Source organism: Condylostylus longicornis, unplaced genomic scaffold (genome assembly GCF_029603195.1).
Source record: "Condylostylus longicornis isolate FDR11 unplaced genomic scaffold, ASM2960319v2 ptg000135l, whole genome shotgun sequence".
Lineage (NCBI taxonomy): Eukaryota > Metazoa > Arthropoda > Insecta > Diptera > Dolichopodidae > Condylostylus > Condylostylus longicornis.
Genome location: NW_026578103.1, coordinates 15,964,801 through 15,989,657, shown reverse-complemented (window position 1 = coordinate 15,989,657; position 24,857 = coordinate 15,964,801). Strand labels below are relative to the sequence as shown.

General features: G+C 22.8%; 1 protein-coding gene across 2 annotated transcripts in view; it reads right to left on the bottom strand.

The window, feature by feature from the left end:
• LOC129615452 (NPC intracellular cholesterol transporter 1) overlaps window positions 1–20,957 on the bottom strand; it is a 29,632-nt gene extending 8,675 nt beyond the window's left edge. For both annotated transcript variants that reach the window (XM_055530671.1, XM_055530672.1), the window contains exon 1: window positions 20,624–20,957. In XM_055530671.1, the coding sequence (XP_055386646.1) occupies window positions 20,624–20,728 (105 nt within the window). In that variant the 5' untranslated portion in view covers window positions 20,729–20,957. The remainder of the gene's footprint in view (window positions 1–20,623) is intronic.
• Between the last annotated feature and the right edge of the window lie 3,900 nt (window positions 20,958–24,857).

Here is a 24,857-nt window from a genome sequence, read left to right as displayed (position 1 = left end):
ATAATCTTCATGTCAAAAACACAAAAATTAATTTTCTAATATTAAAGTTACCTAGCAATGAGATATTTCTGGTCAAATCTAAACAACTGCAGAGGCGCAAAAATTCTTTGGAAATATTAAATAATTATTTTACAAATAATTTAAACAATGTCCGAAAAATTTCAACTTTTTTTTCTACTTTTAAATAAACATATTGGAAATTTTATAAATGACTTTTATATAAAAATATATTTTTAATATAAACCATGATAATTTAATAATTTTAAAAAATAAAAATTTATATCAAAAAGAAAAAAAAATTATTGAAATTATTGTAAAATTGCAACTTTTAATTATATTTTTAAATGAATTTTAGAAAGGGTATTTAAACCACTTTTAGTTCTATATTTTTCTTTTATTTTCTTATTTTACTAAAAATTAAATTTCTTGCAATTTATAATACTTAATTAAGATATTAATGACATTTCCTTTTGAACTTACATGTTCAGTTATAACAAATATTCAGCAAGAAAACTGGTTTAGGTTATAATACTCGTATGTTTGTGCAGGTTAATTGACGCATACGACATGATAATTGTATTGTTCTAAACGTATCAATATATTATTATTATAAAATATGAACATACGTGCACACTTATTATTATGTATATAAGTACATATTTATATGTGAATTATATGTCAATATATATAATTCACATATATATATATTATTTATAAATACTTATTTTATATAGAATTTGAACGCATTATTACGTATATTAAAGCTTTAAGCTACAAAAAAATATACTAGATTTTCAATTAAATATGGTTCAAATGCTGCTAAACAGGTTTTTAATTAAATTTATTTCGAAATATTTCATGTACATTTAAATGTAAGTAAATAATAAGTTATACAGGTATATATTTAGATATATGTATTTGAACAAACGTGGTGGGTATTTTTTAAATTTTGAAATATTTTTAGTTATGCAATTTTTAAATTACAAAACCAAATAAAATACTAATAATATAATATAAATATCTATTTAAAAGCAATTATAAATTCAAAGTTAACATATACCTAATTCATTATATATACAAAAGCTTTAACTATGGTTAATATTAATTAAACTTAAAATTCGAAACAGAGTGGTACAATGCGGCCAAACAAAGATAAACACAAAGTTATATTTTTGAGTCACTAATTCTCGCGTTATGAAACCTCAATGTTGGTCTTTCTGAAAACAAGTCGATCCCTAAATTTTTATTTATAACTTGGGAAATGTTACAGGCAAATATTTTTAATTTTTTTTTACCAAAAAGTGTTTAATGGTATTTATTAATATTATTAAACAACTATACATAAAATTCGCAAAGGAAAATTAATCCTTTGCGAATTAATTTCATTAATCAATAAAAATGATCAATTGAAAGGAGCTTGGTAGATTTACTTTAAATACACACTTGATAATAATTTATATAAAGAAATACTTTGTATTTTTATTCCCCGAAACTACCAAAATTTCCCGAGATAGGTATTGGATCCTATTTCACGCATACTATTTTTAAAAAAGCCAATAAATTTATCCAATAAAAAAGTTGATGTAGAGGAGAACTAGTAAATGGAGCCTTAAAAAAAAGTAATTTAACAGATTCATTTGTATTCTTCTTTTATGCCGATTAAATGTCATTTGTAATGTGTTTATTTTTTATGTTATAAATAAGCAAAAATTTTTCAATTTATATTCGATTTTTTTCAATAATAAAACCTAATGCACCTAGGTCACTAGAAAAATATTTTGACAGTTTATATAATTACAATCTCTCATGGGGTTATAGGGTAAGATTCATTCATTCTTTTTTAATGTTGGACATGTTTTAAAAATATAATTTTTTGCTTTATTTAAATATTTTATTTTTAAAAAAGTAAATTTTGGACAAGGTTATTTAGCTGAAAAATTTATTTTTTTTTTCTCTTCCTTTTCTTATCTCATTTCTTTTATATTTAATTGAGAGTGCACAGATTGTACATTTCTTACATTGAAAAATGCACGTATTTCCGACACAAAAATATAAAAAAATTTTCCTTAAAAATATTTTTAGTTGCATTACTTATTATTGTTATAATTTTAAAAACAATATTTTGTATTTATGACTATTTATAGCTTTTTTTTTTATTTTAAAGAGCATCGGTTTTTCATACATGTTTTAATGTAAAGATGAATGTTTATTAAAAATATGTATAGGTATATAGGTATAGAGAATTATATCTTTATATTTTCTTTATATTTTGCATATTTTCGTATGATTTCTTGATTTTTTACTTCAATGAATTAGTTTAATATTAAAATACATTTAAGTTTATTTACAAAAAAGAGAATCAAAAGAATAAAGTAATGCCATAAAAGGAAATTTTTTTACCTTGAACAAAAATTTTGAACTTTAAGCGGAAGGGAAATTTATTTGTTTTTATTTCTCGCTTCTATAAGTGCTACTGCTATTGTCGGTTATTATTGAATTGTCACTAAAATAATCATTAAATAATGAGTCGATGTTCAGGAAATTAATAAGAGAACTAAAATCAAGGTTTTTTAAAGAATATTTTATTTTTTTTTTTATTAAGAAATTATTATATGCATTTTATTTATAAATTATATCAATTTTATTTGTATCTGTAATTTTATCATATTTTTTCTTTTTTTTATAATTTACATTTTAATTAAATTTTATGAAAAAATTAATAAAAATTAGTTGAAATGTAATTATACCATCATACTAACATGTAAATTACATAATACAAATGCACTTACTCATGCACATATGTATGTGTACGTATGCTTTGTGTACACATACACATATTTAGACTAGCGATAATGAAAATTTTTATTGAAAATCTTATTTGACGCATATTCCACCTTGTAAGCGTATATATAAAAAAAAAGTATAAAAAGAAAACTAGAAGTATGCAAAAAAAAAATAAATAAAAAAAATTTGTTTACAATTAAAAACAAAACACAAAGAGTAAAAAAATAAAAAGCTTTTTAAAAATTAATTTTCTTCTTTATAAATTTTCAAACATAATTTAAGTGTAAAAATAACATTGCGTTTAGAATATTTTTATTTTTAAAGAGATTTGAACTTACAAACATAACATAAAAATGTTTAAAAGTTCAAGTTATAAAAAAATGTCAAAATTTATAAATATTGATATGAAATTAATTTCATGTGTGTGATGCTTTTTACAAAACATGGTGATTGCGTTTGGTCTTGTTTTTTAAGTTTTGTCAATTTTTTGTTGTAAGCATTCAGTAACAAGAATAACCTAAGTATTCTTGTTACATTCTTACGTTGTTATATGTTCACAAGTCGTTCCTAGAAATTGCGTGCATGCTGTTGTGCGCTTTCGTCAGTTTTTAAAAATTATTTGAACTAAGTGTCTTGATCGAGCACGGTTTGAATGGCATACAGTAAGTATATTTTACTTAACAAAATAAAATTAAATATTATTTTTGTGTTGTGTATTTATACCTACTTAATAACATAAAAAATGTGATGTGTGAGAACATAAGCGACCGCAATATGTAAGTTAAATAAAAGTGTTACAGAAGATTATGAAAATGTGTTTATGTGTTTAGATTATGAAAATATGCCGAATTCCCTGAGAAGTTCAGCAGTTACTTTCAGTAAAAACCAGAACTCAAATATCAAATTTCAAGAAATTCCATCGATCAGTTTCGTAGATATGGTGAGAAATGTAAAATTATCCCCCAGTTCGGTTTTTTGAGCACTGATCTTTCCAAAAAAAAATTATAGATTAAATTACAATTATTCAATTTCATGAAAATTGGATGATTACTTCTATATACGCAAAAATGTAAAATTGATAAATCTCAAAATTGACCACTCTGTGCCATAGCCAAAATAACCTCACATATAAAATTTCATCAAAATCGGTTCAGACCGATAGATCGACATCTCTCTAAAAGTAGTTTATTTTTTTTTTCTTCCCTACCATAGAGAAGTGTGGTTCCACCGAAAACTCGACATGCGAAATTTAGTACCATCACATAACCTCTCTTATTGCATGCAATTCAGTTGGTAAAAAATTATATCAAATTTTATAAGAACTTTAAAGAACCTAAATTTTATGCAAAAATTTAAAACCATACAAATCGAGTAAAGCCGTTTTTGTTTGCTGAACGCAAAATTATTTGTAAAGGTACGTTATTTTTCTAATTATCTAGTTGTTTAAAATTTTCAAAAATAAGTAATTCAAATTTCAACATTTAAATAAAAATTCTATGTACGAGATAGTAATAACAAATAGATATTACACTTATATTTAGTTTTAAAATTTTTAATCGTTATATAAAAACCTTACGAATTTTGAATGTTAATTGCGGTCAAGTTTTTAATTATTATTTAAATAGCTTTTTTGTTTTTGTCATAAACTTCTTCTAAAATTTCATATTCTATTACACACAATAATTGTTCAAATATAGAAGATAAAAGATTGATTTTAAATACAAGCACGCATGTATTAATTTTATAGAAAATTAAACTTATAAACACGAGGAAGCTCAGTATTGAAAAAAAAAACACAATGGATAAGGTTTGTAATTTCATGTTCTAAAAGTTACGACGAATACTTAATAAATATATTGTTGTTTTTAAAACAAATTAGCTGACGTAAATGACATTGATTCGACTTGCTATAGCAAAATTTTAACTCTTGTCATTTTACTGTTTAGCAAATTTGGTGACAAATAAACATCCTAAATTAGATGTCACAAAATGCTACAATAAGAAAATTCATTTAGTGTTAAAAATTAAAAGTTTTTAGTTTTCATAGAAAAGAAAAGCAGTTTAATTATTACGAAAATATGTCTGAAGTTTCAAACATTACTTTTCTGCCATATAATATAAAATAATTAATACTATTATTATTTTTATTATCAAAACAGGTTAATTCACCCTTAAGTATAGACGTGTAGAGTGCAAAAGCTGAGAAAATATATTTCTACTTATATATAAACGTAAATAAGTATACGTAAACTCCTTTTACTTTAAAAAAAATATACTAAAATAATAATATTATACTGTAAACCAACACAATTAAAGGTCATACAACTTATGCTCCTAATTTTTTCCACTTCATTATTTTACAAAATCTTACCAACACGCGCCCAAGTAATCGGTACAATGTCCATTCATATGGATGGATACGTTAAAAGAAAGGATAATCTTATAAAGGCAATAATATATATATATATATATAGATTTTTATATATGTAAATATTTTTTCATACATTAATTAATATTTATTATATAAAAATAATATAAAAAAAATTAACCTAAATTTTGAAGAAATAAAAGAGAAGTAGAATTTCACCCAACCAATAATTTTAAAAATCACTAGTAAAATTGAAATGAGGAAGAAGGATTAAATTATTTATTTAAGCTTTATAGAATTGGTCTGATATTTCGTAAAACAAGTTCATTTAATCACAACTATTATATATTACTTATTTAAAATAAAGTTGTATCAAACTAATGGTTCACGAAGAAGCATTTTCCCCTTAAACAAGTGAAAATACTGCTTTTAATAAGAGTTGACTACGTTATTAAAAATATTTTCAGTCATATATCAAAATATATTAATTTATTGCATACATTTGGGATGAAGAAAAGAAAAAAATTCAAAGAAGCGTTAGCATAATGGTTGAATTTGATGGTTAAGTTATTGAGTTAAATATATAATTATATTTTGGATAGTATGGCATTTACCACTCTTTTTTCTCTTTTATAGAAATTTGGAGATGTTTGCAGTTTCGGAAATATAAAGCGCCGAAAATTCATCTTAATTTCATGAATTTCAATAACTTGAAAGGGTGAAAGTAGAAAAAAATTTTGTTCTAACAAAATAAATTAAAACGGACATAAATTAAAAAAATTTTTTTTTGTTTTTTTGTTTTTTTTGGAAAAATGCTTAAATATATAAAAATATGAAAATTGTTTAATAATTTACAGTAATAGTTTAAAAATAACTTAAATTTCAATTAGGAAAACAAAAAGTTTATATTAAAAGTGTAATATAAAAGCAACAAGTCAACATTTTTATGGTGTTATGTTGAAAGTAGATTTAACAATGCAAATAATTCTAGAACTGAAGCAATTTTAGTAATTTATAAATTTAAACTAAAATTAAACACGGGGAACAATGAATTTTAAAATAATGAAAATAATCAAAAAAGTTTTTTAGAATTTTTGAGAAAATTGCTTATTCTGTACGCTTATTGAGCGCACAGAATTCGATATATGTAAATTTTACTTTAAAAAATTTTCACAATTCATAATTTATTAAAATTCAATTTATTTAAACGGAAGTAGAAAACGTGTTTCAGCTTTTGTTAAATAACAAGAACTCGAAATATTTTTCAGTATATGAGTGTGTATAAATTAAAAAAAAAATTTTGTGTGAGAGAAAATTTTTTAAAACTCCTTAAATATTCGAAACTCGAGGGTATTTCTGAATATGAAATCGAAAGAATAAAATATACAAATTGACATTTTAATACTACCTTGTTTTTTGTCCAGTTACAAGGTCTTAAGAGCGACCTTATTCTTAGAATTCTTCTCCTTTTACCAGAGAGTGTACTTTATCAAATTTTTAAGCCCCTTTGAATATTATGAAATCATTTTGGCAATGTTTCATAGAAATTAAAGCATTTACTTTACAATAAATTAGAAATATTCAATTTTACAAATTGAAAAAAATTAGAAAATTCTGCAAGTTTATGAAATACGGAAATCAGTTCTAAAAATTGGGCTTTAATATTAAAAGCTGTCTATACTGTTAAAACTTGATTTAAATATTTCAATATAAAGGCGGCTTAATAGAAAACTTTATGAAGCAAGCTTTGTAAAGCTATTACATATGTAAAATGTTAATAAAAGTAATTATAGGAAAATATCTATCTCCTTTGGTTTTTATTTATTTCAATTACACATTTAATGTTAATTATTTATATAAAAACCATGTGTGATTCTTGGCATTTTTCCAAATGATTTTATTTTAAAGTATTTCATTAACATTGCTAAGAGTTCTTTTGTAATTATAATAAAATAAAGATCAAGAAGGATACGCAATGTATAAGAAACTAAGTTGAATAAAGAAAAATTGAAAAAAAAAAAATAAAAGTTTTGTTTTTAAGTATATTTTTATGTCCTAAGGATAAGAAGAAGGAATCTAAAAATAAATAAGAAAATGTATTGACATCATAATTTTTATAAATTTTAAAAAAATAATGAAAATCAATACTAAGAAACATTCTTGCACATACATATATAAAATATTGTAGCTAGGCTACGTATATACATACATACATATATAATTTTCATTTCCTTTTTAAAATCGATTTGTATATATATATATATATATATATATATATATATATATATATATATATATATATATATATATATATATATATATGTATGTTGCCATTGTAAAAATCATTTTTAGGTCATTTTCGTTTTTATTTTTTCAAGTTTCACATTTTCTTTCGTATTTACATAGTATATAATGTATATGTATATATATTCACATACATATAAATATACTACTATTAAAAGACTAGGCTTTACAAATAAATGTTAAAAACTAATTATTTAAGTAACGGGTGACTTTCTTTAGCATTTTCAAAATTTCGTGTAATTTTTACTTGAATCGATAATCGGTAATTGTTGCCGACGATTAAATTTTATATGCTTTAATTTGCTTTTCTAAAGGGTCTATCTTAATTTGTTTGTAACGAATTTTGACCAAAATATTTCACCAAAAGCAAATTAAACTTTAAATGATTAAGCTCCATGTACATCTGATTTGATTAGCGACCTAGGTGTTTACTTCGATAACAAGTTATCATTTATTAAAATATATTATATTATTATTAACTTTTCATTTAGTAAATATTTATAATTTTAGTAAAGCTTAAGCAGCTGGGCAAAATTCTGTAAACAAAAATTTCAAAGTTTCAAAAAAATTCGTACGAAATTATCGGATAAAAAAAAACTGAAAAAACAAAAAAAAAAAACAAAAACTTTCCCAAAGTTCGAATGTTTGGTATTCCGAAAGTAAATTAAATACAAAATCAAGCAACATGCTTATTTTAAACCTTTTACTAGGCCTTTCAGAAACTGTTTGTTTAATACCCCTATCTTCATATTTCATATTTTATTTTCAAAAAGACAGGGATTTTCAATTTTGTAAAAATTTGTTAAAATCCCTGTAACTCGGAAACAACCCTTGCGATTTCGCACCTAGTCCGGGAAAAAAATTTTACCTATTTTCGACCCTCTAACCAATGGTATATGTATATGGTTTTCCGAATCACCCTGTTTATATACTAGAAGCGTCAAATCGTATACGAATTTCTTATCTTTTAACCTTGTTCGATTTTTAATTTCTCTTTAGAGAAAACATGAATCAAACTGAGTCTATTTGATGTTGTTAACTCAAATTTGTGTAAAGTCAAAAACTATAAAAGCACGAAGAAATCGTAAGCCATAAAAAAATCACCCGTTAGTTTGAAAAATAAAAAACACATAAATTAAGATCATAACATGCGTAAAAAAAATTAATTTAACATTTTTTGCATGATGAAATAATTTCAAGAAAGTAAAAAAGACAAGACAAAAATTCGCGTTAGCAATACCCAGGGGTTTGTTCAAAACAGTTTTTTTTTAAATGTAGGACACTATACATACTAATGTTAAATAATGTACTCGTGTATGTTATTTTTGAGTATGTTAAATTCTATGAGTTCTTCATCAAAGGATAATTAATAAAAAAAAAAATCACTACATCAGGTAAAGTTACCGGGATAAAATATCTAAAAAATTATCATTTTCTTTTATTTTCTTGGTAAGTATCTACGTTTCTTCCGTTTAGAACTCCGTCGTGGTTCTTCTGTTCGTTTGTACATGTCTCCGTCGTGTTCCCAATTCACATATGCTTGCTGTTGAAAATCAATTATTAAAGAAATTCTTTATTTTCATTTTTTCAATACTTTATTTGATCTATTTTCACCCTATCTAATATTAAAATAATTACTATTCATTCGTCTCACTCGTCCTGAAAGTTTCTTAATTCAAAATTTTACATTTTACAAATTCAATAAACCTGCTGAATGCTTAACGTATATTTTATTCACTTTATTGGTAAAATTTTGCGAATATCTGTTGGTATTCAACAATTACGTTTAAAAATTTTTTCACTAGTATAACAATTTTCTACAACTGCACTTTTTTTACCAATCACATATATATATATATACATAATGATTACAAACTTATGTTAATTACTATAAAATATCGACTTAATTGTCAAAAAATTTTCTTTTTAATTGAGTTTGGGTCAAATCTGGATTTGACTACATTAACTATTTAAAAGTAACTTTCTACATGTAAAACATTTTACTTGAATATTTGAGCTAAAAATTTTTATTTTTATAAGAATTATTTTAAATTGCATGGTCTAACATTCATATCGCATTCTTGCGAAAAAAATGTTTAATATTTAATCAAAAAATCTGATATCCAAGATTTCCAGACCTTTAAAAACTTTAAATGATTTCCAAGCATTTTTATAATGAATTTTAAAGTATAAGTTTGCATAATTTTATAATAACACTTGCTTAATTTCTTTTAAATACACACAATATCTTCGTATTTTAGAATTTTGTGAATAATTTTTTTTATTAAAATAAAATATTTTTGTTTTTGTCGTAAGTACATAATATATCGGAACATCATTAACTATGTATATGTACGTATTTACATAGACCAAAAGTAGGTATGCATACCTAGATAACTAAAAAATGAAATCATCATTAAAATTCCAAGAAAAATACCACATTTTTTTTACTGAAAAATGATTCATTGATACAAGCATACTAAACATATACGTAAATATATATACTAAAGTTTTTAATTAACTGTGTCAACCAATATTAAATAAAACTATAAATAATATTTTATTGATGAATGATAATTTTGAAAAAATTCTGATTTTAATTATATTATATTACATTTAATATTAACGAAATTATGAAAATTCATATTTAAGAATGTAGTGCATTTAAATTGGAATGTGTGTATCTTGATATTGTTTATTATATAAGACAATAATATAAATTTTATATGAGTGAAATTTAAACCCATTTAATATTATGTATAAGTAGGTTGTATAAAAATACTATATGAAATTCCATTTCATGTATGTGTGTATTATATAAAATTTATTTTGTATATGTACATATATATGTAGAAGGTCTGTTTATAAGAAATGAACTTGTGTCAAATCAATGACTTATAAAATAGCACTTTTCCCTTCAGTAACTGAAAATACTATGTTTAAAAACAATCTATTACATTACTTAAATTAGTTTTATTCCTTTATCAAAACATTTCCTACAATTGCATACACTTTAGATGTGACAAAATTTAAAGAGCTGTAACATAATGGTCGAAGGCAAGGGTTGACTGCGTGAGTTAAGATAAATAATTAATTTATGTCGTAACTCGAATTAAAAACAAAACGTGAATTGTACAAACAATTTTGTACTATACTTCACCTGTTTTTTTTTTTTCAAAAAAAAGTAATAAAATTTAAAATGAAAGTGAAGACAATAACAAAATATATAAAACGATACTAAAAAATTAAATTTTGTAACAAAAATAAATAAAATAAAATCTGATTAAGTTGACATATATGTAATATCACTTCAATTCGTATTTTTAACTAGAAAGAATTCATTATTGAAGAATATGTGCTTTAAACTTGCCCTATAACTAAATTTTACATTTAGTATAATTCGTTATAATTTATTCAAAAATCAGTAAAATATGAAAGAAAAAAAAAAAAATTAAAAAATTTTTTAATATCGTATCAGGAATGTCCAAATTTATATCATGTCGTAACTCGAAATGTCGATTAGAAGATGTCGTATCTCGAGGGATTTGCATATTTTACACAAAATAGAACATTAATCAACAAAAAGTAATAGACAAATAATTATTAATAGTGACAATCACCAATATAACACAAGATCTGCAAACCACCTGAGACATCAAGTTTTCGATAATAATTTAAGGGGAATAGATTCAGTTATGGGTACAAGTACATCATTGTACAAAATAATAAAAATGGAAAAACCTACCAAGTAGAATATAAAAAAATGCAGTAAAAATACATAGATTACAAACGTATAACAATGAATAAAAACTTTTAATTGTAAATAATAGAAATCTTAAATTTTTGATAATTTTACGATATTAAAAAATGCTTTTCTTTTCCTTTTCTTTCAACTTTAAATTTAATTAATCACTCTTTATTGATATACATACTTTAAATTGTTTTTAATTTCTTATAATTGTTATATTTTCACTTTTTTGAATTGTTATAACCTGATTTCTTTGTTTTAAATATTACTTTTTCTTTTCTCATAAATACTACTTTGATCCCTTTCGTAAATGGAATTTTAAATTAGATGAATCGTAATTTTGATTCTTTTTATAACATCTTTATATTAAAACACTCTATACGAGCTATTGGTATGCTCCTTTGAAATAATCGAGATAAAAATTTGGAAAAGCTTCAATTTCGGAAATATGCAGAAGCTGAAAATTCAAATTTTAGAAATTTTGCTAGGTGATAACTTAAAATGGGATGGAGGAAGAAAAAAATTTTTTCTAACAAAAATAAATTATTTTCTTATTAATATCTTAAAGCTGCTAAAATTTTAGACTTCCTGCAACTAATTTGATTTACATGTTTATCATAACACTTATCTGAACAAAACTGATTTTGATAACGGTTAATTTTAAGAATCATTTTGCCATTTCCATGGTCAACTACGTTATGCCCTGGTAGAAGATACCAGCCACTACTTTTTGCGTTAATAGAATTTCAAAATATTTGATATTTCTTTGAGAAGAGCTTAGATGAATAAAATTTTCCTATGGTTTCTAGTAAAAGGGTATATTTACATATAAAATTTCAGCTTTATATCTTTAAGGTACAGAATTTTTGTAAAAAGGCACACGGACGGACGAATAATAAATTACCCATTTTTTTCAATTTTTTTTTCAATGTCAAAAGTGCTAAAAATTGTGGAATTTTCTTATATAAATTTCTTATCTATTGTTCTTTTGTTTACATTTTTGTTAAAAAATGAAAATCTGTTTTTTTTTGCGTTTTAAAATACCAAAGTTTATACGCACATGCTTATGTGTGCATTTGTGTTTTAACTTTTTTGCCTATTTTTAATAATTTTGAATGCCTCTTTTAAAAATAATAATAAAAATTAAAATTATTACCTTATAATAATTATTCGGTCATTAAATCAATAATGAACTTTATACCATTTATTTTTTTTAACAACAACCTTTTAGCAGGTGATCAAACAACAATAATATTTTCAATACACATATACATGAATGTATAAATGTCTACATAGAAAAACGAGCAAAATGTGGAGTAATAATATGATTTGTTTAAATTATCTTGACATCATAATATATTTGAAATATTGATTAATAGATAACAATATTTTATACTAGACTAACTTTTATTATACAATTAGTAAGCATTCTTATCAATAGGAAATATTTTTTTTTTTTGTTTTTTTTTTATAAAAATTTAATTGATACCTGCATTTCCAAAAATATTTCAAAAGAATGTTGTAAAAAAAATTCATTCTAGACTATAGATACAAGAGCTAACAATAAAATTAATCGAATTCATATCTTTTCTTTATGTATGCACACAAAGAAAAAGGATTCACATAGATTTTTTTTTATCTGTAAAGGGGTATGATTTGGCGCTCTTATTCCCATTTAACTAAATTCAATTACAAATATTTTATACAATAATTTGGTTTAGCAAAAAGGTTCAATAATAGCAATTCCTTCATAAATTGGCAAAACGTATGGATGACCATAGGAACTAATCAAGACAGAAAAATTTGCTTGGACTGAATTCAAACGTCATTCATCTATTCTGCAGTTGAATAAAGGAAATTCTATTATTTATTCTTATAAAGAAATAAACAACCGCGCGTTCTCATTATATTCATTTAAAACAAAAGGTTGATTCAACTGACACTTGGGACAAGTTTTTGAAATGTTCATCATATACACATGTGTCTTAAATCTAATACGCTTGCATGTTTATTTTAAAAAATGTTTGATTTAACTGATTTTTAATGAAACATTGAATCTTTTAAGGCTTCTAATATCTAATATTATCAAGTCCACCTTCTTTTTGAAATTTCTCGAAAAACCTATTTTTTTTTTACCGAATTTTTAAAGAACATTCCAAATAGCTTTAAATAAAATCCCTTTATACATTATTTTATTATTTAGTTTCTAAATTCTCGTCTTTAAAATACAAACTTTTATTTTAAATAATTTTCAAAATGATTTTTTTTTTTTTTGCTTAAATAAAATTGTAATTAAATTTTTTTTCAAGATATCGTTAATGAATACTTTTTAGATGAATCAGTATAAATTCTCTTGTATTCTTATCAAAATATTTATACTGATTCATTAAAATTAAATATCGGCATATTATATACGTATATACATACTACTCATATATACACACATACTACACATGAAGGTTTTTACTGAAATAGAGAATACTTTAAACAAAGTATTATACGAAATTTAAAAAAAAATTCAAAATTAATAAAAAATATAATTAGTTAAGATTTTATTCAAAATACAATTTGAACAAGAAATATAAAAAAACAAGCTTAATTTAAAAATTAAAACAACAACAATCAGTAGACGAGAACGAATTCAACATTCTCTTATTGGATTTGTAGACAGATACACTTTAAAAGAAATGTATAAAATAAGTGAAAGCAAATTATTTTTTCCAATAAAAAAATCGCATTTGAAATTCGAATATCGTATCGAAATCGCATAATATCGAAAAAGAAAATAAAAAATTTTTTTAATGGAAACAACGATCATCTGTACAAACAAAATGGTTACATAAATGGAATTTTTTGTGCTATACGAACGAGTAATTACAACACATTCTATTAGTAGCTACTAACAATTTTAAAAAAAGATTCTTAAATACTTATTTTGTAGGTTATAAATCTACTCTGATATCACAAAACGCACAAATTTTTGAAAAACTTTTGAAAGCCTATAAGATTATGAAAAAATAATTTTACAATGTAAGTTTTAATTATATAAAAATTAATTTCAATAATTTTTTTAAGAAAAAAAACCTCTTTATAAATGACTGATTCATTCAAACTTGTTGTAACATACAAATCCAGTAGTGGCATACAATATTTCTTCATTATATCAAACCATGCTGTAACTATTTTGTATTCGTAATGAGTTATCATGTTTTGAATAAATTTTTACGAAGTTCATAAAATTTTTTTTGAAATAAAATCATTGCATTGCATAAATTCAATGAACATGTATAAGTAAATTGTTTTACAATTACTAAAAATATTAAAACACAATTTGATTTTCTTCCATTTTGTTTTCGTTTTAATATGTTTTAAATAATAATATTGAAGTTTTGTAGAAGTTGTACTATTCAAAATTTCTCTTTACTTAAACTTTTTCACACATAAAAAAAAGAGAAAATAAACATGTATGCTACATTAAATTTTTAGTAGTTTAAAACACGCTACTTTACTACTGTTATTGATTTCTATGCGAAACATGTATGCATTTGGCCCTTGACTTCTACTTTAATTTCTACATTGGTTATAACTTTTAAGGGTAGAAATATAGCTATTTCAATGATTAAAATTCAGAAGGTAGAATAAATTTTTTAAATATTTAAAGTATAAAGAACATGCATGGTCAAGAACTTTTATAATAATTATTTTTTAAAAAAAGAAATCAAAGGTTAAAAATAAAAAAGGAATAGAAAATAAAATTTTTATAACTAATAATTAATTTATAATAAACAAAATTTATAATGTAAATCAGCATTTACTAGAAAATACTTTTAAGATTATCCCATATAGGATTTTTTATTTTAAAAGTGGCTGTAGCAAATAGGGGTAAATTTCTTTGCTTAGTGTTTTTATTTTTGACACTTACACCTTTTTGTAATGTCAAACAGACTCAATTTTTGTGAGTTATTTTAGCACTGTCGATTTTCAAAATAATATTAAATATATAATGTAAAATTTTTATAGTATTACTGAAAACTCCTTTTTCGAATTTTTATTTTGCGTAAAATATATATTTTGTGCGCTACATACTCACTTTACCAAAGCTGATTTCTTCTCCGCAGAAAAATAAATTTGTAATTGGTGATATTTCATCCAATATATGCAAAAAGTGGCATAAAATTAAAATTTTCGAATGGCTTACCTAAAAGCATACTTGTAGCCAACATTTAGGTCCATGAATTCTGTGATATTTAAATTGTAAGTAAAACGCAAACTTTGCAAATCTTATGATCCAAATTGTAGACAGAAAACGTCAATTGAATGTTAACTAAAATTTTACAACATCAACTGATCTTTAATAAACCCCAGATAAAGCAGACCATGCATATTAAAATTTTAGTATATTTTACTTAAACTGTCAAAACTTTAGAAGACATGTTATATTTTTGTATTTTTAGATTCAAAAAATTTACAATAATTGACATTTACCGAAAACAGTGATAAAAAACATAAAAATAAATTTTGTATTTTGTTTACAATCTGTTGTTTCGGTAACATGAATTTATAGTATTGCAGTAAACTGTATTTATATTTTTTTTAGACGATTTGCATTTCACACATATAGTTTAAAAATTGTTTGTAAATAATACCGTAATTTTTAATATTGATACATAAATGTAAGTTAACTTTATTTTCCAGTGATTTTTCACTACAAGTTAAATTTGAATTAAGAAACTGCTTAAAAATAAATATCGTGTTGGTACACAGACAGATATCTTTACATATAGGAGTTTATGGTTGGTACCTAAGCCATCTTTATTCTCAAGACTCCGTAATGCACAATTTACTAATACATACATACGGTGTATTCAAAGTTGGTCATCATACTTTTTGTTAACAAATACTTATATTCTTATATTAGGTATTTTCGAATAAATTGGAAATGTTCATGGTGATTTAAGGTAAAAATATTAAAACGTCTTGTACATTATAGGAGTCTATGTTGGTACCCCTATATTACACTGTACTTATAGGTATATCTTGTACTTATGCACATTTATACATTTTATTAAGTACATTGACAATTTTATACTATATAATTTGTTATTACAATTTATTTTGTTATCGAACGGATATTGTATTTTAATTTGATTCCAAAATTATTCCAATAATAAAAAATTATTCGAATTTGGTCGATCTGCATATTTAATTTTTGCCTTTTTTTTATTAATTTGAACGCACATTTTTGAATACATTACTCAGATGAATCAAAGATAAAATTAAAATAAAACTTCTTTTTTTTTTCACATATTTTCTTAAACTAAAAGGCATAGCTATGGAATAACGAACTATACAACTAAACCAATACATGGGCATTTTGATAGTTTGGAAATTTCTGTGGCATCTTCCATTTTTTAGTAGTCAATAATATATTGATAAAAGAAAAACTAAAAACAGAAAATACTTGATAATTTATTATGATATTTTGATTTTGTACATATTTAAGTAAGCGACATTTATTGTAACAATTGAAATATAATTTAATTAAATCCAAGTTTGTTATTTGAAAAAAAATGAAGATATTAAGATATCACACATTATTTATGTATATATATGTACGAATATGTATACACCCAATAATAGCACAACGAGCATCGCTATAATAAAAAAAATAATACGCTTTCTAAAATTAATTGAACTAAATTAAAAAAAAAGTACTGCAATAAAAATATTAAATATGTAGGTACTAAATTGTTTAAAATTTATATCAAATATCGTGGTAATAAATTTGGTACACGACTCTTAAATCGGTTAATGAGTAAACTTCTCTAGAATTTTTGAGGATTCGATTATGTTTCAATATTATTTCAAATAAACGAGTGAAATACAATATTTTTAGGATTCCCAACAAAATTTGATTTCTTATTAATAATTATTAATCGTTACTCTCAATATTACCAAAATTTATCGTTAATTCCTTTAGTTTAAATAATACTGAAAGTAATTAAATAACTTGAATTTAGAAGTTAATTTTGTTATACATGTTTAATATTACTTATAAATTTATAATTATATTTAGTTAATATACACTGTAATGTAATTTTATGTATAACAATAAGTAATACGTCAAAGTCAAACATTGACAAATGCAATATTATTTTCATTTTAAAATACTGAAATATTATTGGAACCTACTCGCTATAAGTCATATATTAAAACTTAGTATGTCAAATTTTTTAACAACATATTACGAGGATTTTTCATTTTCTAAAAGTTGTTAATTATTGAAATTTAATTAACAAGCTTGAAAAGTTAGTAATTTAATTATATTTAAAATAATTTTTAAACGTAAGTAAATTGTTATTGATTGTATTTGTTTAAAGGCACGTTCATCATAATATGTATACATATTATGTACATATGTATAAAACTTACACATCCATGTATATATACATATATAGTATAATATGAATATATTATAATTTAATATTTATTTATATTGTATGTATATCTATAGTACACATTTTTTCGTATAATTGCGTAAAAAATTATTTAAATTTACAACAAATATTTTTTTTTCAATAAAAACAATAATTATTTAATCGTTTGTTTTATGGTATACCTAGTTGTTTTACAAATTACATTTAAATGATAAAAGTTAGCATTTTTTGTTACAATCGCAGTGAATAACAGAGTAGAATATTAATTTTTTTATGCTTTGTCAGAATTGTGATTTTGATACGTTCTCAACAATTAGTGCCTTAACATATGCAATTGTTTAAGGCATCAAAAAAAATTTGCAATTATTTTAAGGAATTTTCGCGAAATTTCTACTTGTTCAACTTTTTTTAGCTATAACTTCCGTTCCGAAAAAGATAGAAGCTTCATGCAAACTGGATTTTCTTAGTTTTCTTTATCCCGACGGTTTCGTACGAAATTTTTTGAAACTTTAAAGCTCAAAAAATTTTTCCCAGCTGCTTAAACTTTTATTTAAGAAATAAACGTTAAAAATTTTAACCTTTATGACTTATTTTGATTTTTATGAATTTATGCCATAATTCTCAACTTTAATAAATTTATGATCAAAATTGTTATTCTCAAAAGTAGTTGACATTTTTAAAAATTGTTATTTTGAAAGAAAAACAAAGAATTTTCAAGATCTTAATTTTTCTTTAGACTTAAAAAAAAAAAATTTCATAATTTTTGGAATTGCAATAAAAACTTATACCTATGAGGTCAAAAAAAAAACAGCTAGGTAGATAAAAATTAACCTTACTATTGAATAATTTTTCATATTATTTTATTATTAAATGTTACATATTACAACAATAATTACATTTCCAGTTACATGGATCTTTAAAATGACATTGTAGCTAAATAAATTCTAAAATATTTTTGAGTTTTGAAAAAAAAAAAACTAGAAATAAAAATTAGTTCCAAAATATTGTCAATTTAAAATGACTAACTTCCATTGTTTAATTTTTTTTTAGTACCTACTTACTTACTTAATTTTATCAGTTATCATTCGATTATTACTCAATTCGAGTTTTTTAGCTGCTTATAATTTAGGTAGGTACTTATATTATAAATTAATTTAATTTTAACTATGCACTTATACATATATGTACATATAAATATTTATATATTCAATATAGTAATATTAACATATGTATATTAATATTACTATATTCATATTTTTATTATATAATTTCCATATTAATATAGAAATATATACATATATATGTATATATATATATATATATGTATATATATATAGAGAGAGAGAAAATATGCATCGTATATGAGTAGTAAGACAAAATAAAAATCAAAATAAAAAATAAAAATTTATAAAACATTCGTTATATAATACCTATGCAAATATAAACATACATATACTATGTACATATCTAAATTTAACATGATATTCAAAAATATTCACTAATTCCTAACTAATATCCTATAACTAGATTATAAGCTAAAATTTACAATATTTTATAGATAGTGTATGAGGTCATGTTAAGAATAATATTTAATGCCTTTTAAAAATATATATGCATGTATACATGTTATAAATTCCTGCGCAACATACATCCATTTTTTTCCTTTCTGAAAATTATATTATACTTATTACTTAAACCAAATAAAAATTGATTTGTGACAATTTCAAAATAAGATTTTTCATGTCAAAAAAATTTTTTTTGAATTTTGAATTTGAATATAAAATATAGAAAATCAAATTAAAATTGAAAACAAAATAAAATTTTTGCAGATTGAACGCAAAAAAAAAGATATTTATTTTTACACATCAGTGGATCTTTGTTTAATTCTAAAGCTAAGAAAGATAATTTTCCGCCTACTTTCACCTTCTACAAACATAATATTAAAAGCATAATATTTGTAGTTAATGATAAACAATTAATAAAATAAATATTTTGTTATGGTTTCAGTTTACTTAATTACTTATGAATTTTTAATTTACATATAAAATATAAAATTTATAGTTATATTATTCCATGTAAATTAAAAGTAATAATTCAATTTATTTTGTTTTTACGAAACTATCTTTACTAATTAATACTAACTTACATTTTTTTGGTTTAGTGCTACAACCATTATAATTTTATACAGTACATAAAAATACAATATACCGAATTATTAGCAAAATGAAACATTTCCGATTTAAATCAAAAACTTCATTACTTCTAATTTAAACGCGATTAAAAATTACAGTTGCTTCAAATTCATCGAAGCGCTAGGAAGTCTCTCAAAGATAAATTCAAATTAAATAAAATTATGAATGACCTTTGGTTCAAAACTCAACTACTGTTAAATTTATTGTATTACTTTTAATTGATTTCATTGATTGATATTTTTATAACTACTTTCATACCTATATTAATTTTAAAAATTTTTATCACGCTTATGGTATTCACGCCTAATATGAAATTTTCTTTTTTATTGTGCCGAAATTATAATATTGAAATAGTACTTAATTAGAAATAATTGCGTTGATTAACAAAGAAACTATTGGCATATTATAAAATGATTTCAAAATTATGTGGGTATATATATTTATATATTATATACACAATATATATATCATATAACATATGTATAGGTATAAGTATCCCGAAAAATGTCTGAACAATTTCTTAATTTGAGAGAAAAAATAATAAAATTTTTATTAAATTTCAATAATTTTTTTAGGATAATTAATTTATAACATTTATATTTAGTATTATTTTTCATTTTATATTACAAAATACATAAAATAATATTTGGGTGACTCACTCGATTAGAAAACAAAAAATCCTATATAAACCATTGAAAAAAAAATGGAGTAACATCATACGCATATTGAAAAATTTTCATTTTGCAAAAAAATATTTTTTTTTCTCATACATAATTATAAATGTTCATACCTGCTGTGTATATCCAAACGAAATTATGCACAAAAAACTAACTGCAAACAAATAAATTGCCAAACTATTAGGCATTCTTAAAATTCTTTTAAAATTATTTTCCATTTTCCATTAATCCAAGATATTGTATATGAACTTTCTTGACGCGAAAAAACCGAATTTTATCCTTTATACACATACATAAAATTTTAATTTTTTCAAATATTAATTTATAATAAAATTTTAAAAGCTCACTTTTCACTTCATATTTTATTAAATATTTAATTTATTAAAATTTTTTTCCTTGATTCTTAAATTACAAACAAGATTTTTTTTCTATACCAAAGGCAAAAAAAATTACTCCGATTTAATGCTCAGTAGAATTAGTTTATTCGTTATAATAAACCTGAATAATCAATTCTGAAAAATTTTGACTGTAAAATTATACATACCTACAAATAAAATTTTTTCTAATGTCAAAAATTACTGTCAAATTCAGATGTCAAAATCATATCGATTATTTAAAATGAAATAGCATCACCTAGTGGTGAGTTTTATTAACTGTATTGAAGATAAATACATAATTATTTTATTAAAATAGTTGTAGTTTGCGCGTTTTGTATATGAATTGATTAATAAATCAAAATATTTAAAATCAGTATTAAAATAAATAAAATTTTACTACTTGTCGTGTAAACTTCCCGCGAAATACTAATATGTTAATAGAATAAAGGTTTTTTCTTTTAGAAAAATTATGATTTTTGCCTATATTTCCAGTTCGAGTTTTCTATGTAAAAAATTTACTAAATAATTTATAATTTTATTTTTAGTTTTCACAATTTTTATATTAAAATAAAATTTGAAGTTTTCTAAAAGATTCAAACTTAAACTTAAATTTTTAACTATAATTTTGGTTAAATATTTACGTATTTCTGTCAGCCGTGATTTAACAATTTTAACATATTTGATTAAAAAAAATGGCATTTTAAGAAAAAGTCATACATATAAATATTCGATTGCAAATGGGTAATTATATCTTTTGACCAAACTCTACACTGAGTTTTGAAAAACCAAATATTTAACGACACTTTTCTTACAAAATTCTAAAAGGACGAACTTTATAACCTTAGAATAAATTTTTAAGCCAAAAAGTACACAAATAGGATATGAACTAATTAAAAGAAGGTGACGATATCCAAATTTTCAATAGTACACTATATAAAAAAAATTGTAATGTAAAATGAAAAGAATCTACACATGTCAATTGGATTTTTGGGGTAAATAAAGACGAGCTGACAGCTTGTTATTTTGGCAAAATGGCTTTGTGGTATTATTATAATATAAAAGTGCATTATAAAAAACGTATAGCTGTTGAAGAGAAATTCAAAAAAGAAGATGTAAATCTGGAAATGATGTGAAAATAAAATTTTTTAACGGGAAATAGTTGGAAAATTTCAAATGAAAAGATCTAAACTGTAAAGCAAAGAGACTTAAACCAGAGTTGAAGTGTAAGTACATACATATATGTAATTGCGTACGTAAATTCATATGTTACTTTACTGTATTAAGTTAAAATTTCCTGGAATTAAATTTTTTTTATTTAAGCTATTTGTAAAAATTTCGGAAATGCATCTTTTATCTCATTTTTGTTTCTTACCGTTTTTCGATCAGTTTTAAAATACTTATAGGTATACATACATAATACATATGTATCTTAAGTTTACTTATAATGTTTTTTTATATTACTACATTATTCATAAATATGCTCTTATAAAAGTTAAAAATGTACTTTTATAGAAAGTGTATAAAATCCATATCTAAAGTTCTTAAATTTATTCAGTAATTGGAATGAGTATAGTATACGTATATAGTTCTAAATAACTTAATTCAGAGATAAATGAATTTAGTTCCTTTAAAAATAAACAGGTCACTTTTGAAATATTATTGTTTAAATCATATTTTTATTTCGTACACACAGAATTTTTGATAGAGGAATTTTATTTACAAAAGAAATTTAATAATTTATATTCAAAATTTTACACCAGGTAAAATATAATATGCTTTACAACATCTGGATTTTTTCAGAAAACATCGTTTTTTATTATATGTACATATACGTAAGAACATATGAATGTACTCATATACACATGTGAATTTATTTAGTATATTTAAAATCTTTGTTATATATAGGAGCGTTATGATGAATCAAATCTCTTACATTTTGTTTGTGTTTGTTTATATTGTGCATGCAATTGATATTTAATAAAAGATTTTGTTTATCCAGATGCCAAAAAGTTCAGTGATTACACATTTACTTTATAAAGATAAATTAATGCAGTTTTAAGTCCATAATATAGAAATTTTATTCTTAATTTAACTGTCTTCCTTCTTGCTTAAGTTCAGAGGCCCAAACATCTTGAGGCCAACCAGTCCTTCCACTGTTTTTTTTATATTTCATTTCTTGTTCTATAGCAAACTGAAAAAAAAAACAGATAAAGAAATTTTTAATTATTCTATATTTTAATTAGGCATATATTATTTATTTCAATAGTTATGAAACTTAGCGATTAGTTCTACGTTTAATAATTTTACATATAGGTACTAAAATTTAAAACAAAATCTTTTTCTCAAAAATTCATAATGTTTCAGTTCAATTTGGTGTCGCTTACAACTTGTACGATTAGGACAATCTTTGTTTAATAATATAGGTCTGTTCACGAGACCGCATTAAATTTAAAGTATTAAAGTACAAATCAACAGTATAGATAGAAAGACTTGGTTTAATATTAAAAAAACATTTACTGATATTGGTTATAAGCAATTGATTAAAGAGTATAAAAGGAAAACTAAAAACTCGATATTTTGACATATGTATCATTTTGCAAACATAACCGTAAAAGTTAGGGAAAATTGAAAAATATCTGATCATCAAACTATAAATATTAGAATACAAGAAAGAATAGAGTTGACCGTGTCAACTCTGTGATACCCGTACGAATTTGTTATCCTATGTGCAAATAAATTTATACCATAGCTGACTATGGGACAGACTATGACTTTAAGTTGTCGTATTACCATATTAACTTATGCAATTTTTCAGTACTGTGTTTTCAATATATATTTTCTAGGATATGGGCAAAAGAACTATTGAAGTTGTATGTCTGCTACCAGAAAGAGTCAAGCAATTTCAACGACATTAATCAAACACATTGGCCCTTCTAATATATCCGCTTGTGTGAAATTTCAACATCACAGGTTTTATAGTTTCTGTGATACAGCCAAATAACTTTTGAAGTTTTATGGCAGTTACCCGAACCGGCATCCCAACCATATCCATAATTTAAATATGGTTCTGGCATTTATAACGATAAATCATTGCAAATTTGGAGAACTTAGTCCAATTAGTTTTTTATTTATCGTTCGGACGGGCGGGCGGATGGACTCAAAATTCGACGCTGATCAAAAACATACACTTAAGTCTATATCTCAGACCATTATTTCTTAGCGTTACAAACGGAAAGGAAACTTAATTTAGTATACCCTTCGAATATATGCTCGTACGGGTATAAAAAACTGAAGAAAATGGAAAAAAAGAAGAAGGATTTTGATATGTTAAATTTGCTTTTAAAGAGAGAACTTGAAGTTAGAAATTTTATTAATCAATATGGATTCTGAACTTTTTGCTAAAGCGCAAAATAGCCTTAAAAAAATGCGAAAATGCAATAAAAGTGGAGAAGAATATTGCCGAAAGGTCCAAATATGATTTACATAGACTAAAAATGAAAAGATAAGATTATATAAAGTTTGTAGTTTAAGTTTAAATTTTATCCTTTATACACATACATAAAATTTTAATTTTTTCAAATATTAATTTATAATAAAATTTTAAAAGCTCACTTTTCACTTCATATTTTATTAAATATTTAATTTATTAAAATTTTTTTCCTTGATTCTTAAATTACAAACAAGATTTTTTTTCTATACCAAAGGCAAAAAAAATTACTCCGATTTAATGCTCAGTAGAATTAGTTTATTCGTTATAATAAACCTGAATAATCAATTCTGAAAAATTTTGACTGTAAAATTATACATACCTACAAATAAAATTTTTTCTAATGTCAAAAATTACTGTCAAATTCAGATGTCAAAATCATATCGATTATTTAAAATGAAATAGCATCACCTAGTGGTGAGTTTTATTAACTGTATTGAAGATAAATACATAATTATTTTATTAAAATAGTTGTAGTTTGCG